The sequence below is a fragment of the Solanum dulcamara genome, chromosome 1 (assembly GCF_947179165.1).
Source record: "Solanum dulcamara chromosome 1, daSolDulc1.2, whole genome shotgun sequence".
NCBI lineage: Eukaryota > Viridiplantae > Streptophyta > Magnoliopsida > Solanales > Solanaceae > Solanum > Solanum dulcamara.
Genome location: NC_077237.1, coordinates 56,219,008 through 56,238,095, shown reverse-complemented (window position 1 = coordinate 56,238,095; position 19,088 = coordinate 56,219,008). Strand labels below are relative to the sequence as shown.

General features: G+C 35.9%; 1 protein-coding gene, 1 long non-coding RNA gene and 1 pseudogene across 2 annotated transcripts; 1 reads left to right on the top strand and 2 right to left on the bottom strand.

Annotated features, from left to right (window-relative positions):
• Positions 1 to 352: 352 nt before the first annotated feature.
• LOC129893242 (uncharacterized) lies at positions 353 to 2,807 on the bottom strand. Its single transcript, XM_055968750.1, has 4 exons — positions 2,510 to 2,807; positions 2,253 to 2,404; positions 1,157 to 1,587; positions 353 to 1,052 (listed from the first exon to the last, which is right to left on the bottom strand). The coding sequence occupies exons 1-4, from the start codon at positions 2,805 to 2,807 to the stop codon at positions 353 to 355; spliced, it is 1,581 nt and encodes a 526-aa protein (XP_055824725.1).
• A 2,047-nt stretch (positions 2,808 to 4,854) lies between these two features.
• Positions 4,855 to 9,558, top strand: LOC129886727 (uncharacterized). Its single transcript, XR_008766249.1, has 2 exons — positions 4,855 to 5,544; positions 8,956 to 9,558. It is a non-coding gene; the product is annotated as an uncharacterized LOC129886727 (long non-coding RNA).
• Positions 9,559 to 10,344: 786 nt separating this feature from the next.
• On the bottom strand, positions 10,345 to 12,771 carry LOC129886644 (uncharacterized; annotated as a pseudogene).
• Positions 12,772 to 19,088: the final 6,317 nt, after the last annotated feature.

Genomic DNA, 19,088 nt, shown 5'->3' with positions numbered 1-19,088 from the left:
AGTTGCTTACCTACTTTTTACGAGATATAAAGTTATTGTATAAGCAATCAAGAGTTGTTTGAACAACTTCTTGTTGTTTATTCTAAGCAACAATTATTTGTTTAAGCAATTACTACTTGTTTAACAATATTTTTATGAACAATAATTTTCCAGTATAAATAATTATACATTTTCTGAAACAACTAGTGTCTGTTTAAGCAACCACTAGTTGTTTACCTACTTTTTAAGGGAAAAACTTTAAGCTGTTAACAAACAATATCCACTTGTAAAGTCCAATAGAAAAAAACAGCCAACTTAGTACATTGATTCAGTTTCAAGCACAAAATAGATTGATTCGGTTACAAGTACGAATTTAAGAAGCTACACTACTGCTTGTTTCTTCATTTTGTCTCGCTCTGAGACTACATGTAGTTCTTTTGTGACCAACTCTTTTGCATATGGAACTTTTATTTTTCTTCTTCTTTGAACCCCGCTCCAAGACTGAAAGTGCACGTTTTCTCTTCTTTCGGCCTGGTTTGCGCACCACATATGGACAAGGTATTTTACTCTCCAAAAGCTCTAGAGGAAGCTCCCAAAATTCTTCAGATAACACTGGATGAATTAATTTTTCATATGCATGTTTGTATGACCATACTGAATAATATGGAGAAACAAAATCATAAACTCTTAATCCATAATCATCTCCGAACTGGATTCTTGTTGCTGCAATAGCATGTGGACAAGGTATTTTGTTCAAATCAAACTCTCTACAAGAACATGTTCTATTGTTTAGATCAACCATAGCCACTGAACCATGACCAATGATGCTAAAAGTGTGGAAGCTTATTTGATGGGCCAATAGTGTATTGCCTATAGTTACATTTTCTCTTATTTTTCTTTCAACAGAAGGGACACATATGGTTGATGTGTTGGCCAACATCATACGCCTCTCATGAAATTTTTGAGCAAATCTCCTATTTATAGAATTGAATAGAGCAGTGATTGGAAATTCTCTTTCCGCCAAGAACATCGAGTTAATTGACTCAGCAATGTTGGTGGTCATTACATCATACCTAAAACATCAACAAATACATACATATTAACTAAGAATCTACAATATTGTTTAGTGTAAGCAAATATAATTTGTTTAAGCAATCAATGGTTGCTTATAACGTACCTATTGCCAGGAAAGTGTGCTCTACTCCATCTGTGGAAATCAACATCCTCAAGATATTTGGCGACACTCATATCCAAATCTTTGATTTGTTGAAAATGATCATTAAACTCGTCCCTCTGATATGCTTTCGCTGCATCATAAAAATGGTGCATCCAATCTCCACAGTGAAAGTTTTTGCAAATGCTTTCACCAAGATGCCTCACACAAACTCCATAATGAGCTTCAGTATAAATCTTTGAAATAATTTTCTTTATAGATGGATGTCTATCAGAAATTATGCACAACTCATTAGTGTTGGGGACGATCTCGAGCAATTGTTCAAAAAAGTACTGATACGAGGCATCATCCTCTGAATTTACAATACAAAATGCCAAGGGAAATATGTGATTTTCGGTATCCAACACCACAGCAGACAACAACACTCCGCCATACTTTCCAAACAAATGTGTTCCATCAACAGCTAGGACTTTTCTTGTATAAGCAAATTCATTTATTCAAGCTCCATAGGATACAAAAAAATACAAGAACCTACCATAAGAATCAACCTTCAAATCTGTCTTGCTTCTTTCATTTGTAACATGAATCATATGACGGTACTTATCTATAACTTGATATCCGTATTCTGGTGTTCCTCTTGTCAAATATTTTACAATATAACTACCCGCCAAACATTTCCAATAACTAATCTTGCATCCCAATTCTACACGAATTATTTCCTTAATTTCTCTTGTAGATAGACTGTTCCCCTCGATAAATTTATTTTCAATGTGTTTAGCAACGACTTCAGCTGTTGCGTGTCGATGATGGCTTGTAAGATGTTGTACTCTACATGTGTGCATATTATGGTATGTGGTAATATAAAATCTATCGGTACCCTTAAACTTCATAGCTCGTAGTCGCCACTTGCAATTCTTATCTACACATTTGACATTGTAGTTTTTTTTGTGTTCTTTACCTACTCAAAACTAAAATTATTCTTCACAGCAGCAAGGTTCAATAGGATTTTCAATTCTTGTTTCTTCTTGAAAGTTAGGCCCGAGAAAAATCATGTGTCGTCTTCACAACTGTGGCTACATTGTGTTGAGACCTCAACCACCTGTGTACTGGACAGATTAATAGAAGCATATGTTTCTTCTTCTGCCCTTTCTGCCCCTTCGGTATTGTAATCAAAATCTGAAAATTCTGAAGTAGCTTCAACTCTCGCTGTATTGTAATCAAATCCAGAAAAATTTCCAGCTTCTTCTTGCCCTATTGTATTACTAGCAAGTCCAGGGAACACTCCAATTGCTTCTCTAAATTGTGGAACTTATGTCGGCCCAATTTCAACCACATTTACCCTTAGAATGGGCCAACGACGATCATCTTTGTCAACATCATCTAAATAAGTGAGCAAATCATCATCATTCTTTATTTCAGAAAAATATGCTTTTTCCGTTGCAACAATGCTGAGCATGTAAGTGATTGAGAGATTCTTTGGCGCACAACATAACTTACACCTAGTAATGATGATATCAACAAACTCATCATACGCAACATCCCTCCTCACTAATATCGGTACTGTAAGACCACCCTTCGACTTCCAACTATAACGCTCATCGATCTCTATCCATTCACCATGTAGATCAACTGCTAATAATATTGTGTCCCCCATTAATTGTCACAACACCTGTGGATATTACATAGATACATATTATAATTTGTGACAATATTATAGTCAGTACAGTATTTAAACATAGATAATTTATTTGCAGGTTCACAATGCAAATAACTTTTGGTTGTTTAAACAAAATTTGATTGTTTACATGGAGCATGCATGTGCAGTGCAAACTCTTAGCATAAGTACCATGTTGTGCAATGCAGATCATTTGTGTAAACATAATGCAGTTGTTTATAAACAACTGCATGTTGTTTAGTTGTTTATAAACAACATGTAGTTGTTTATTAACAATATAGAAGAACAAAATGTTTAATTTAGGAAACGATAAAGAAGTTAAATTATTACCTTAAATCACTGAGATGAAATGTTTATCCCCTTTTAAGCAAATTCCCAAACTATGTATTAACAAATTACTATCAAGAACACAGAAGTAACACAAATTAAAAAATCTTTGATTTAGTTATGATGAAGAAGGCAAATGCATATTTCATTTTTGTTCAATGAAGATAAATCTAACCCTAGTTTGAAGAGAGCATGGAGTTTGGAAAGCTGAAATGTGTTGAGATTGAAAAAAAAAAGATATGGAAGGAGAGGAAGATAATGTGGCTGCTGCTGCTCCCGCTAAAAAAAATGAGCAGATTTGCTGGAAATTGTTGCCGCCCTTTTGGCTAAACCTCTTATATGTTGGGTCTGTTTGTAAATAGCAAAATTTTGGGGTGTATAAAAATATTCTTTTTTTAAATTAGCATAAACCATTAATCTCTAATTATACTAGAGTCCCTTTTACCTAATTCTTATAACTTGTGTCCTAAATCTTCAAATACATAACTCAAAGATCCCTTTTAATTCTATCCCCCCATACAAGTATGGGTGTCTTGGATTATAAAAAGGGAATATCTAAAGTAGTTGCTCCTCTAAGTCATGAGTGGAAATTGTGTAATCATATTCTAGAGTGGCAGCTCCACTTAGTCAGAAGGACTTGTCTTCTTCGATTCTTCATCTGTTTTCACCATAGTTACTTCGGGAAAATAAGATAAAAGGGACCTTTGAGAGTGAAATGAAGGAAGGATAGGGGTTTGTATTTTTTTTTTTTTTATTATAAATATTTAATTAGATGTTAATTATGAAGAGATGGGGTTAAATTAGAATATTTAAAAGTTTAGGATAAAAATTAAAAGATCAATTTTTTTTAATAAAACCCTATTTTCATTCATTTACTCCACTTTTTTAAACTTATGTTCTCTATTTCCCTCTTCTCTTCTCTTTTCTTTACTCCATTTTTTAAAACTTCTGTTCTTCATTTCCCTCCTCTCTTCTCTTCATTTTTTTAAACGCTTTTGTTTTTTTTTCTTTCATCTTCTTCTTCCTTAACTTCTTTACTTTTTTTCTTCTCCGTTTTTCCCTTTCTTTTTAAACTTTTTGTGTTTTCATCTTCTTCTTCTTCGGATGTTGTCATTCTCATTTTTTTCTTCACTCCGATTTGATTGTGAAAATTATATTAAAAAATTGATGAAAAGAGAAGAGAACAGAAGAGAGGATATGTTGTAAATGTTTATATAAACATGAGTTGTTCAAGCAACCAAGAAGATATTTAAACAACCAAAAGTTGTTTAGTTCAAACAACCAGAAGATATTTAAACAACCCTAAATTGTTTCGTTCAAACAACAGAACAGAAGTTGTTTAAACAACCAAAAATTATTTAAACAACCAAAAGTTGTTTAGTTCAAACAATCAGAAGATATTTAAACAACCCTAAGTTGTTTAGGTCAAACAACCAGAAGTTGTTTAAACCACCAAAAGTTGTTTAGTTCAAACAAGAAGATATTTAAACAACCCTAAGTTGTTTAGGTGTTTTTTACAACCCTCTTATATATTGGATCTATTTATAAATAGCAAAACTTTAAAGTGTATAAAAATATTCTTTTTTAAATTAACATAACCCATTAATATCTAATTATACTAGAGTTCCTTTTATCCAATTTTTAAAACTTGTCTCCTGCTCAAATAGATATCTCAAAAATCTCTGTAAACAATCAATGATAGAATGAATAAAGAGAGCTGAAACAGGGGGCTTCCCTTCAACATCCCCCTCAAGTTGGAGGGGAGGGACGACACTCCCAACTTGCACAAAATATTTCAATGAGAAGCCCCTGAGAGAGGTTCAGTGAATAGATCGGCAAGTTGAATGTGTGAAGGGACAAAAGACAAGGAGATCAGCCCGCAGAGATACTACTAGCGCAAAAAGCGGCAATCAAGCTCCACATGCTTGGTTCGCTCATGGAAAATAAGGTTTCGAGCAATATGAAGTGCGGCTTGGTTGTCGTAATGAATGGGAACCGATAGAAATGGTGAGCTTGACAGGTCCTCCAAGAGACAAACAAGCTAAGTTAGTTCAGTCGTGACCTTACACATAGATCTGTACTCCGCTTTGGTGGAGGAAAGGGATATTAAAGGCTACTTCTTAGGCTTCCAAGAAATAAGAGAACCCCCAAGTGTGATGAAAAAAACACTCACAGATCTGTGTGTGTCGGAGCATGCTTCCCAATCCGCATAGCAAAATGCCAGTAAGGATAGAGAAGGATCAACATTGAGAAGAATCCCTTGCCCTGGATCCAAATGGAGGTACCTCAATACTCGGAGAGCTGCCGAATAGTGAGAAAGACAGAGTCTTTACCGAAATTAACTGAGTTTGAGGATCGAAAATGCCAAGTCTGGACGTGTATGAGTCAGGTAATTCAATCTTCCCACTTAATGTTTGTAAATAGTAGGATCTTTCAAGAGCTCATCACACTCGGATGTTAACGTTGTGGAAGGATCAAATGGAGAGGATACTTGAGGAAGATGGTTGCAATCAAAGTCCTTGAGGAGATCCAATGTAAATTAACGCTGACTCACAATAAATTCTTGTTGTTCCCATAAAACTTCCATGCCTAGGAAATAATGAATATCACCCAATTGTTTTGTTTTGAATTTTAAGTGAAGAAAATTGGCAATATGATCGATTTCTGAAACATCATCCCCTGTAAGTAGAACATCATCTATATATACAGCCAAAATAGATGTCAATTGACCTGTTCTTTTGAAAAATAAGGAATAATCATTCAGTCAAGCAGTGTAGCCTTTGTAGTAAAGGGCACTAGCAAGCCAGGCGTACCATTGTCGTGAAGCTTGCTTTATCCCATAAAGTGATTTCCTGAGAAGGCAGACATGATTAGATGCAGGAGGGATAAGACCGACAGGAAATCTCATAAAGACCTCTTCTTCTAGAGTGCCATGTAAAAAGGCATTATTTACATTCAATTGGGAAACTTTCCACCTCTTCTTTGTTGCTACTGCTAACAAACACTGATTGTGGTCATTTTCACCACTGGTGAAAATGTCTCATTGAAATCAACACCTTATTTCTGAATGTCCCCCCTCACCACGAGTCTAGCTTTCAGCCTCTCAATAGTTCCATGTGAGTTGTGTTTTACCTTGTAAACCCATTTACAAGGTAAAGCTTTCTTCCCGGCCAGCAATTCAATGACATCCCATGTCTGATTGAGCTGAAGAGCTTCAATCTCTTTATCTATGGCAGCTTTCCAAGTTTGATATGATGCTACCTCTGAGTAACTGTTAAGTTCAGAAATAGTAGACAAAGAGTGTAGAATATGTTGATTAGATATAGATAAGGCACTAAAAGGATGGGATGGAGTTGTGGTGGGATAAGCAAAACAAGAATTAGTGAGGTCGGTCAAATAGACACTCCCACAAATGAAATCATGCAAGTAATCAGGTTTCTTGGGTGGTCTTGTTGATTTGCTAATAGGGATAGGAATTGATGGAGAAGGAGAGTCAATAGGATGAGTAATGGTAGGAGAGATTTGGGATGATGGTGGAAAAGTAAGTGATTCTGTCATGTCTTGATGTGAGCGAGGAATTGGAAGAAAAGAATGAGACGGAGATTCATCAATAGGATCTAAAGCAGAAATGGGAATAGTAGAAAAAATAGGAGAAGGATATGAAGGTTGAGAGTCAAAAGGAAAAATGTCTTCTTGAAAATGCACATCTCTGGAAGTGGTAACTTTTTTAGTGATTAGTTCTAAAACTTTGAAACCTTTCTGATCATGGGAACACCCCTAAAAGACACATTGACCTGCTCCAGGATCAAATTTCCCTCTTCCATGACTTAGAGTGGAAATGTAGCATAGACAACCAAAGGGCCTTAAATGCTTATAAGAAGGCTTTCTGTTGAACAACATCTCATGAGGAGTTTTTCCTTTCAAGACTCTTGAAGGAAATAGATTGATCAAATGAGTTGCTGTAAGAATACACTCTCCCAGTAAATCATAGGTAGTTTGGATTGAAAAATTAAAGCCCTGGCAATTTCTAATAAATGCCTATGTTTCTTTTTCACTACCCCATTCTGTTGTGTAGCTACACAACTTTTCTGATGTAAAATGCCATGTTCTCTCAAGAAACCTGCTTCTTGAGAACCTGATCCTAATTCTAAAGCATTATCATATCTTATACTCTTCGCCTTTTTATTGAACTGTCTCTCTACCATGTTCAAGAAACATTTTAAAACTGGGAAAGCATTACTTTTGGTGCTTAGCAAGAAAGTCCAAGTTGCCCTGCTATAATCATCCACAATAGTTAAGAAATATCTAAAACCATTTATAAGTAGTTTGCTTATATGGAGCCCAAGTGTCAATATGAATTAAATTAAAAATGTCTTTGGATTTGGTTTCACTAATGGGGAAGGAAGTTCTTGTTTGCCTAGCTTGCGGACAAACATGACAGATGCATTCAGAATTAGAAGAAAACTTGACAAAACTTAAATGTTTCATTATTGAAAAGAACAAATGCTCAAGTCTAAAGTTCCAAAGTGTTACATTAGAAACAAAATTAGCAACAATAGGAAAAGAGACAGAATTTGAAACTAACTCGACATCACAAATGACACTGGAATTTCTTCCTGTTTGAAAAGAAACTACATTAGATTTTTGACTTGAAGGTTGCAATAAGTACAAACCCTCTTTAACTTCACCAAAAGCTTCTACCCTCTTCATTAAAGGGTCTTGCAATAGACACCCCCACATAAGTAAATAAGACATTGCAGTTGGCTTGTAAACACAATCTATTTACTAAAAGTAAATTATATTTGAAAGCTGTCGCATAAAGCACATTCTTAAAAGTAAGATTGGGCAGAACAATAATATTCCCTGCATTGTAACAGTCAGCTTGGAAGAATTAGATAAGCTTATGTTCAAAGGCACGATAGGAATCAGAATTAAAACATATATGCTCTGATGCGGTGCTAGAGTTAATAATTGAGAAACAAGTTCCTGATTATTTAAGGATGGTAACAGCTATTGCATTTATATCTGGTCCTGAATAAGCTAGTTGTCCCATCTGCATTTGTCTAAACATTTGTGCTATTTCTATTCTCTGTTTCTTGTTAAAATGCTGAAAATTGCCAAAAGTGTTTGGCTCAGGAATTGGTGAATTGTTTTCATGCACCTCATCACCTGCAACTACTGCATTTCCTTTAATGGTATTCTGGTAATTTTTCCCTTTATTGAACTCAAAATCTTCTGGAAACCCAATAAGTTTGTAGCAGTCCTCCTTGATGTGTCCTACCTTTGAACAATGTGTGCAACTCACATTGGGATTGTAATTACTCATTTTATCTTTGTTCCTTGATTGTGTTCCTGAAAATCTGTTGAATTGATTTTCAGATTTATGAATGTTGTTTCCACCCCTGAATGGTTGATTTCCTGTCTTGAAAATGGGCATTCCTTGATTAGTCACCATAAAAGAAGATGAATCTGAGAAAACTTGTGCATTCACATAAATTTCTCTCTGATTCTCATCATGTAACAAGAGTGAGTAGGCATGATCCAAACTCGATAGGGGATTCTTCATCAAAACGTTTCTTCTAGCCTGAGCATATGCGTCATTTAGCCCCATTAAAAATTGATTGACTTTTTGATCTTCCTACGACTTAGTCAGCTTGTTTTTACCTTCACAAGTACATACACAATTGCAACATATGCTCAAATTCAAGGATTCTAGTTCATCCCACAGTTTTTTTAGTTTAGTGAAATAACCTGCTATGTCACCATTACCTTGCACTAAGCCTGAGAGTTCCTTTTGCAGGTGATATATTTTTGCACCATTTGATTTCTCAAATCTATGTTTTAAGCTCTCCCAAAGCTCCTTTGCAGTTTTGGAGTAGATGACACTGTCACCAATTTCTTTTGAAAGGGAGTTCAACAACCAAGATATGACCATGTCGTTGCAACAACATCTTTTCTCAAACTCAGGAGCAGTCAGATCTGGAGGTTTGCAAGCTCCATTGATGAAGCCAAGCTGCTTCTTCGCAGACAAAGCTATCAAAACTGATCTCCTTCATCCTGGAAAACCCTTTCCATCGAAGATGGAATTTACCAAGTTAATTCCATGAGAACCAGAAGCATTGAGGTGGTAGGGATGATTAGTATTGACATTGTTGGTGTTCACAGAACTTTCTGTGATGCGAATTTCAGTGGTATTGGATTGTTCACCCATAGTTTTGTTACTTGAATTATAGATCTAGAAAGATGATTGAATTTGGATCGAGCTACTGCTCTGATACTATGTAAGAATTGATGAACAATATTGGAAATTTTTTGAATATGTCAAAAGAGAGAAAACTACAATTGATTTATCCCAAGGACTGATGCACCTATTTATAATACATACAAGTATGGGTGTCTTGAATTATAAAAAAATATATAGAGAGAGAGAGAGAGAGTGGCAGCTCCACTTAGTCAGAAGGACTTATCTTCTTCAATTCTTCATCTGCTTTCACCATAGTTACTTCACTCTGTAAACTATCAGTGATAGAATGAGTAAAGAGAGCTGAAACAAGGGGCTTATCTTCAACAAATATATAATGAATGCAATACTAAGAATCTTATAAGGTTGAATTTAAACTCTATGCAATACTAAGAATCTTATAAGGTTGAACTCAAAGAGTTTAAATTTTAGATCCACCTCTAATCATTCAGACCTTATGACGTAGGAGATGATACTAATTACAAGATTATTAAATTATTATATCTACTATCACCAGGTGCTTTCTTCATCATAATAAATCTAAGTTATCATGTTTGATTTAAATTAGATGTTTTTATCCTAAAAGTACCATTGGCTCAGATTAAACCACTTCATCCAATGCAGTTTTGATTTTTCATAACCATATGGAATGACAAAAAAGTTTAAAAAATTGACATTCTCTTCCAAAGGCGATATTTTATTCGAACCAATTGTGACTATAAATAACATTAGAAACAAACTATAGATAATAAGAAGAAAGGTATGAGTATCAAAAGAAAGTAGTAGTACTATTAAAGCATATTTTCGTCGTTTATATAATGTAATACACGTAATAACACTAATTTGAATTTAGTATACAACAATGTGTCAATTGTATCATAACCAAAATTGTATTATTAAATGCAAAATCTTATAGTATCATTAAGCAGGCAACGAATATCAATTTAAATATTTGAAAATTACGAGCAAAATTGTTGGCCAATAATTTACAAGCTGCAAAACTGGTGGCAGATATACAACAGAAACAGAACCCTTTTCATTTTGCTCTCTGAGACACCCCTTCTCCCGGCCAAACATCTCACAAGGGTTTGATTAAATCAAAATCTTCACAGCTGCAGCAATATCACGCAACTCCTCCATTGAAACCTTCTTCCACACTCCATCAATCATCAGGTGGCCTTTTGAGCCTTCCAAGGCACATCGTTATGGCCATTTTCAATCTCCATATTCTCCGTACACTGATTATCACCAGGCTACTCTGTCTTCCTCATTTTTTTCATATTAGGATCGTCCAAGCATTCAACCGCAGAAGCAGCCTCCCGCTTGCATCCACATTTATTGGTTTCTGGGATTTCATTGTCTGATGATTTTGCAACTTCTGCTGAATCATCAATAAAATTAAGAACAGGAAGACGACCAGTAGAACCAAATGCATGGGGCAGCATACCAATGGGGCATGCTTTCCATGTTTTTGCAACTACCCATTGGCTCCCAGTATCTGTTGTATGCATGTTATTGCTCTTTACAACTCGACAGATAATTAGTTCAAGCTTTTGAGCAGCTTGACGAAGAGAATCTTCTTCCCTGGATAGTAGGAAGCTTTCTGAACTATTGGTGGAAGGATCTGAGTGGATAATCTCTGAATCAAATACACTCAGTGAACAGAGCTTATTTAACTTATGGATGAAAGAGTTCCAATCATCTGAGCAATGAGAAGGGCGGATTTCATCAACTGATTGTTGTCGTGAGAGGACAAGAATAAACATTTACGTAATAGTTCTTGTAGCGTTGCCTCTGGAAGACTCAGTTTTCTTGAAGAGTCTTCCCTGTCAGCAGCAAGATCATTATGGTTAAGAGGCTTTAGTGTCTTCAGGTTAGCAACTATCTGTTCACACAGGTAAGATAACTGTCCAATCAAAAGAGATTCATTTACATTTCCTGAGAGTGAATTTGCACCTGGCAATGATCCGTAAAAGAAATGAGTCATGTTGGACAGGAAATTAAGCTAAAATCCATTCCACAACATGAAGCAAATGAAAATCATAAAATCGAGAGAAACATTGTAACAGATGGCGCGCACATACAAATAACAACATACCCAGTGGGGGTAGAATGTATGCAGACTCTACCCTACCTTTGTAGGGTAGAGAGGTTGTTTCCAATCCACATATTCAGATGTGGATTGGAAAAAGACAAGATAGAAGACATGTAGAAGGAAAACAGCAGGATTCGAAAGAATAGTTAACACTGCTGTAGACTGAGCAAATCCTCCCTATAAGTTAAGCTAGAGAATTTGTTCATGTTTTAATGCCTTCCCTTGTTAGATGAAATGGACACAACAAATATTGTAATATGACAATAATATCATACATATTTGTATGTGATAAATGATAATCTGCAAGCTGCATTTCCAGTATCAGTGAAAGCAAGAAACCCCCACAAACAAGGATTCCATTCAGCGCACTCTGCGCTCACTAAATCACAAACAACAATTCAAATTTTCAGCATCCATGGCATAAATTCTAAAAAGAAAATCCAAAGTATCTCTAATATAGCTCCCAGTAGCTATTTTACCAATGTCCCAAATTAACTACTCCCTCCGTTCCATTTTAGTTGTCATGATAAGATTTTGCACAACCCTTAAGAAAACATTAATTAGGAATGTTATTTGACTAATATACCTCTTATTAATTCTTTAATCTTTATCTATTTGTGTGCCTCTTAATTCTAGAATAATTAATGGTAAGGGCAAAGTTGGAAAAAGATAATTATACCTCTCTTGATTGTTTAAATTGAAAACTATTTTGGGACAAATATTTTTAGTAAACATGACAACTAATATGGGAAGGAGGGAGTAATTGCTTATTATAACAAGAATAATCACTATCTGTGTGTTTCCAGTCTCATATAGTAATAAGTGTATCTTCAACAGAGGCATTCATGATACTCCAAACAATACACAGAAGGAAAGTTGTTATATTGAATTTTTTTTTGCCAGAATACATCACTTACCAAGCTCATGCTTAGTGGCTTCCATAGTCTCAATCTAGTCTGCGGCTGCCCTGAGAAGAGTCGGAAGCAAATCCGGTTCTCTATTTGACAATTTCTTCAGGATTGGTTTCCAGTCATCATATGAACTATGCATGTCAATAGTTTCATGGATTGTTGGGGTATTCTGTGAGTCCCCTAGCAAATTTGAGGAATCTACTGTCTGCAGCATAAGTTCCAAAAGCACAGATGCCACTTCTGAAGATGAGGAAGTATATAATCGAAGAATGGCCTTCATAGATCTAGTAATCTGTTTCTTAGAACCTGAGCCAAATTGTTCTGGAAAAACTCAGGACATCCAGCATTCCAGATATGCTGATAGTGAAGCACTTTGGAACAGTGTCACAGACAACATATACACTTCAAAAAGCAAAAATACAGTATGCACCACCTTCATGAATTAAGAAATCATATACAACTTTGCAGAAAGTAACTCTATATCCTAATTACTATGTCAATGCCAGATTTAGACTCTAGACAGAATTATAATGATATAAACAAACAACAGAAAAGATGCTAAATTCAACAGTTTATGAAACCTTAAAAAAAAAATACAAATGGTGGGGGCTGATGACCGGACAGCCCTGAAATCTGCCGTGCAAGGATAAACACTTGTAAATCTCAAAGGATACACTAGTTCATCTTACTCTTGTCTTTCATTGAACTAACAAGCTAATGTTTCTTTTTATATAAGTGAACTAACATGCTAATGCTATCAGTGCTAAAATTTGACATTGTACAGATGCTTTAATAGTCACAATATTTTAATGCTCATTTTCCAGTAAATTGTTACAGTACATAGTGGTGGATATAGCAAAACACTGCCAAGTGCCAATACTCTCATGGGCAGAAGATTTGTCAAAAGAAGCAAAGAAGTCTTAAAGCAAACTTCATAAAGTAGATGCAGCAACTCTGCTAATGAACCATGAAGTTACAGATCTGAGGCTGAATAGAATTACCAGAAGTTTTAGAACATGGTAGATTCGCAGAAATGAAAGGGAGAAACTTGTTTCTAGCACAAAGTTGCCCAAGTCTAATTCCTGTATAAGAGAACAAAAATTGTTAAAAAAATCAGAAAATAGTAAATGTATGACAGAAAGAAAGCCAGAAAATTTGCATTAGTTATTTTTGCTGAATTGGATAAAAAGAAAATTAATCCCAGTAAAAGGTGGTATTGGATGTCATAATGCCAATCAACTTTGTACAGAAAGTACTTCTCACTCCCTTTCTTTATACTTGTTCTACAATTACATCCTCTGGTTGTCATAACATCATCACCATCTTGAAGAGGTGGATATTATGAAATGCAGCTTTGTCTTGATAAGTCTGCCATTAAATTAGCCTTCAAATCTGTTTTGAACTTCACATAAATTTACTTCTGGTGTCTGACATTACTGTCAACTTTGACGACTTGATGTAATAGGCATGTTTTTTTTTTTGAACTATTTTTGAACTTCACACTAATTTACTTCTGGCGGTTGACATTCCTGTCAACTTTGACGACGTGATACAATAGACATGCATTTTGTCACCCAAAAATGTTCCTAGACAACAGAAGACTAAGAATTAAATAGTAGTTACTATAATAACATGGTCTTTACTAGGGTAACTGTGTGCCCTAGTGGTCAATCAAGTGGAATGAAGATCATGAGGACTCATGTTCAAATTCCAGCGGGGACAAAACACTAGGTGATTTCTTGTCCACGGTTGAAGTTGTTTGTATAAAGACCTCATGGTTCTCATCCCATTTCATCAATCATCCAGAGTCATCATCTGGTTCAATAATCTATGAGAAATTCAATTCAAACGACTTCAATCGTGGGCTCGTGTCCAAGAGCTTCCGTGCAGTCACATCGAGATCCAAGTTCCATTTCCCATCGAGAGGTTATGATTTGGTAAAGAGTCCAATCCTTCTCCTTGGGTTATGAAATAATTCACATTTGATGAGAATTGGTAAGAGAGAATGTCAACAAGAAATTTATCATGGAACATACAATTACTTACCATTTAGTCTCTACGTTGCCATAGCCCATAGAAATAGTGTATTTGGATCAAAGTGACAGGCGCAACACAAAGGTAAGTTAATAAAGTCAGAAAGTAGAAGGTGCATGGTACTTGAAAAAAGAAACTGACTTCAGGTAATAAATTTACGACCTAGTTTGGTATAAGAATACAACCATGTATACCATTTTAATTTCTCCTGAAGTTGACAGTTTTTAGCTTAATTTTAGTTTATTTTAATTGATTTCCCAATTTTGTGCATGTTACTTGCATCCTTCATTCACAAAATACCAAAAAGATTTTTCTTTCTTTATTTGCACATTGTAGGATTAATTAATTACTTAATCTTTAGCTTAATTAAGTTAAATATAATTAGAGGGTTATAGGGAGTGGGCTGATCTGATCTTTTTCGAAACAAATTTTGGGCCAATTCTTGACCCAAAAGTCAGCAGTCCAAAAGAGCTTAACCTGGTCCAAGTCAATCTCAGTCAAGAAGTAATCCTAGACGTCCGTCTCTTTTTCTCCAACGGCTGAGATTGAAGAGGCATTTGGAACACAAGTTCATTTCAAATTCCATTGCAATTAAAAGGAAAGAGCAGTAAAAACATTAGTGCCGGGTTGCGAATGGCTTCATTGCCAGTTGTCAAAAGAGACGCTTGAAAGAATGAAGTGTGTTTTTAACCCCAAACCAAAAGGAAATTAGAAGTTACTTACTTAAAGCAATAATCAACAGTGAAATCGGAAAGCATTGCTACCAATAAACAATTTTTCATAAAGTAAATTTACCAACAATTTTTTTTTTGAAATTGGTAACTTCATGTATTCCTCAAAAGACAGTACTAAAACTGTACTGGTCAATATTTACAACATGTACTTCAAATCCTACTATCTTTTACTAAATTGAGTCTAGTACATCAATTATGGAGATAGTATCATTTGAGTATAATTGATTACACCAAAAACATCGTAGCATAAGACAATTTAGTTTGACTTTTTGCATACTATTCTCTATATTATCAAAAGCTCTAGAGTTCCTTTCCTTCCATATTGCCCACCATATACTAGCTGGGACAATTTTCCATCTGTCTTTGTTCTTGGATTACTTTCCTGCTTCCTCCCAACTCTGGATTGCTTCTGTGATTTTGGCAGGCATGGTCCATGACATACCCTTAAGATTTAGGAATAACCTCCATAGTTGGCCAGTGATCTTGCAATGTAGAAAGAGATGGTTAATTGTCTCAGCAATTTAGCCACAAAAGAAACATCTAGAACATAATGGTATTCCCCTCCTCTTTAAGTTGTCTTGAGTCAATACAACTTCTTTGCTTAACAACCTGACAAAACATGCCACTTTGAGTGGGATTTTTGACTTCCAGATTCATCTCCATGGCCAATGACTTTGAGGCTGATTGGTGTGGTTCAGCCAGTTGTATGCACTACCCGCCTTAAAATTGCCCTTTCGATTGCCTTTCCACCACAAAATGTCTTGACCTCCTTCCGGTCCATTAAATTGCCCAATGGTGTTGAAAAAATCTACTACCCTTTAAATCTCCCAATCATTTAATTGTCTTCTAAAAATGAAGTTCCACCCTTGAGGAGTCCAGTGATCTACTATGGTCCTCTGTTGGTGAGATACTAGAAAATATATATTAGGATACAAGACCTCAAGCCTACCTGCCTCATGCCAAACATCCTTCCAAAATTCTGTTCTCTCACCATTATTCACTTTGATCTTTGTGTTAGCCTTAAACTCAGACCACAGAGATCTAATGGATCTCCATACACGGACCCCATATGGTGTAGTCACCTCTTTGGTCATCCAGTTGTCTTCCTCTACATATTTTGCCTTAATGACTTCCTTCCAGTAGGACTATTCTTCATTATTGAACTTCTTTCATCCTAAGGGCTTTGCTCTGATTCATCAAGTTCTTTATTCCCAGACCTCCATGCTTCTTTCCCACTATCACAGTATCCCATTTAACCAAGTTGTAGCCTTTTTTCTCATTGTTTCCTTGCCTGAGAAATTTTCTTCTGATTTTATCCAACCTAGTGATTACACTTTTGGGAATTGGGAACACTGACATCATATAGGTTGGTAGTGAATCAAGAACAGAATTAATCAACGTCAACCTACCACCCTGATTTCCATCTTGCTAACTTTATTTTACATTTCTCAACCACATTGTTCTAGATTTCATATGACTGAGAATTGGCCCCCAAAGGCATCCCAAGATATGATGTAGGCAGTGCTCCAATTTCCCCTCCTAGAACAACATTTAAGGCTTCCATGTTGTGTACTTCATTAATTGGATAAAGGTGGCTTTTCCTCTGATTATGTATAGACAAGAGAACCCTTCAAACAACACTAGGATCACCCTCAGCATCTTTAGTTGGCCCTCATCAGTATCACATAATATCAAGGTATCATCACCATATTGTAGATGGGTAAGTTCCACACTCTCCTTCAGGTCTGCTGATCTCAAAACCTCTAAGCCATCCCTTTACTTTAGCTGATTTGATAATATTGTTCAACCCTTCAATAGCAAGTAGGAAAAGGAAAGGTGAAAAAGGGTCTACATGCCTCAGTCCCCTCTCCGCACTAAAGAAACCAATAGAGGATCCATTTATAAGTACTGAGAATCTCACAGTGGTGATACAATGTCTGATCCACTTCATCCCAAATCCCGTTTTCCCCATTGTGGTTAAAAGATACTTCCAATTAACATGGTCATAGGCTTTTTCTATGTCTATCTTACAAAGTATTCCAGGTTTCTTTTGCTTTTGTCTGGAATCCACTGCCTTATTAGCTATCAGCACTGCATCCATGATTTGTCTTCCTTGGATAAAAGCTATTTGTCGGGAATCCACAAGTTCAGCCATTACCCCTTTCATTCTCTCTGTTAGAACTTTAGCAAAATGCTTGTAGATGTTGCCTATTAAGCTGATAGGTCTGAAATCTCTTAGTTCTTTGGCTACCTTCTTCTTTGGGATGAGAGTAATAAATATTGCATTCAAACTTCTTTCAAACTCTTCTTGCTTATAGAAGTTTTGGAAAGCTTTCATGATGTCCTCCTTTACCACCTCCCAGCATTTTAAGAAGAAACCCATGGTGATCCATCAAGCCCGAGTGCTTTATCAATTGCACACATTTTCATACATTTTAGAACTTCACTCTCCTCAAAGTTCCTTTGCAGGTTCTCCTATTCCTCCTCTGTTAACTCGTAGCAATTAGCATCATTATAGGCAGGTCTCCAGTCAGTAGTCTCAGTATATAGCTTCTTGTAGAAATCTACTATCTCCCCTTCAATTCTGGAAGGATCTTTGGTTAGTTCTTCTTGGATTACTAGTTTATCAATGTTGTTGTACCTCTTGTGTGCGTTGGCCATTTTGTGGAAGAACATAGTGTTCCTATCAGTCCCCCTCCTTTAACTACAGTGATCTTGATATTTGTCTCCATGAGATTTCTTCATATTTGAGCAATTCCTCAAACTCTAGTAATCTAGAATTCTTCCTTGTCACCTCATCCTATGTTAGTGCTCTACCCTTCATCAAAAACAACCAGTTCTTTGAGTAAGTTCATCTTTTTAGCTTCCAACTTCCCTTGATCACTCCTGCTCCAAACCTTAAGTTTTCCTTTTAATGCCTTAAGTTTTGAAGCAAGTGTTAAATCTGGTCTCCCAGAGAAGTTGAAAGTGTCCCACCGTTCCTTGATTCTGTTTGTGAACCCTTATGTGTCTAACCACCAGTTTCAAACTTGAAATAATTTTTTTTTGGTTCTTCACTCCTCCCAGCAATGCAATAGGAGTGTGGTCTGATCCGAGCCTTTGTAAAACAATCTGTTTGATGTTCTTGAAGCTATCATCCCATTCTTTTGATATTAGAACCTTATCAATTCTGGAGGCAATGTCTTGATTATCTCCTTTAAACCAAGTATACGGGCCATCCTCTAGTTGAATGTCAATCAACTTCAGATCTTCTATGAAATCTAAAAATTCTCTCATGTCTTTTGTTCTTCTCAAACAGTTTCTCTTCTCTGAGATGAACCTCACCACATTGAAATCTCCACACACAGTCCAAGGTTCTTCTATTAAACCTCTTACAGCCCCTATTTCCTCCCAAACAAGCCTTTTTTCCACGTAAAAGTTGGGGGCATAAACCCCTGTAATGTGACAAGTGAAGTTTTGAAGTTGAGCTTCAAATTTGCAAGCTATAAAGTAGATGTCAGTCTCCAAAATATCCCCCTTCCACACTCTGCTGTCCCACAACATTAGAATTCCCCCTCTAGTCCCACTAGCTTCCAAACAAGCATATTTAACCTATCTCCCTCCCCAAATCTGCCTAACCTCCTCCATCACTTCCTCCTATTCCTTAGTTTCTTGCAAACAAATGATGTTTGCATTCCACCACCACCACCACCCCATATTACTTTTGACTAATCTTCTCTTGTCCTTGTTATTCAGTCCCCTTACATTCCATGAAACTAACTTAAATTTCATCTATCACTGATGAGCAAGTTTCTCCCCTTACCCCTATTTCCACTATTTTTAAATTTCACATCAAAGCTTACTAAACTTTTTAACTCTTGAGTACCTCTGAATCTTATTTTTTTGCATACAGCCTCTGCCTCCATTCTTCTGGCTTGT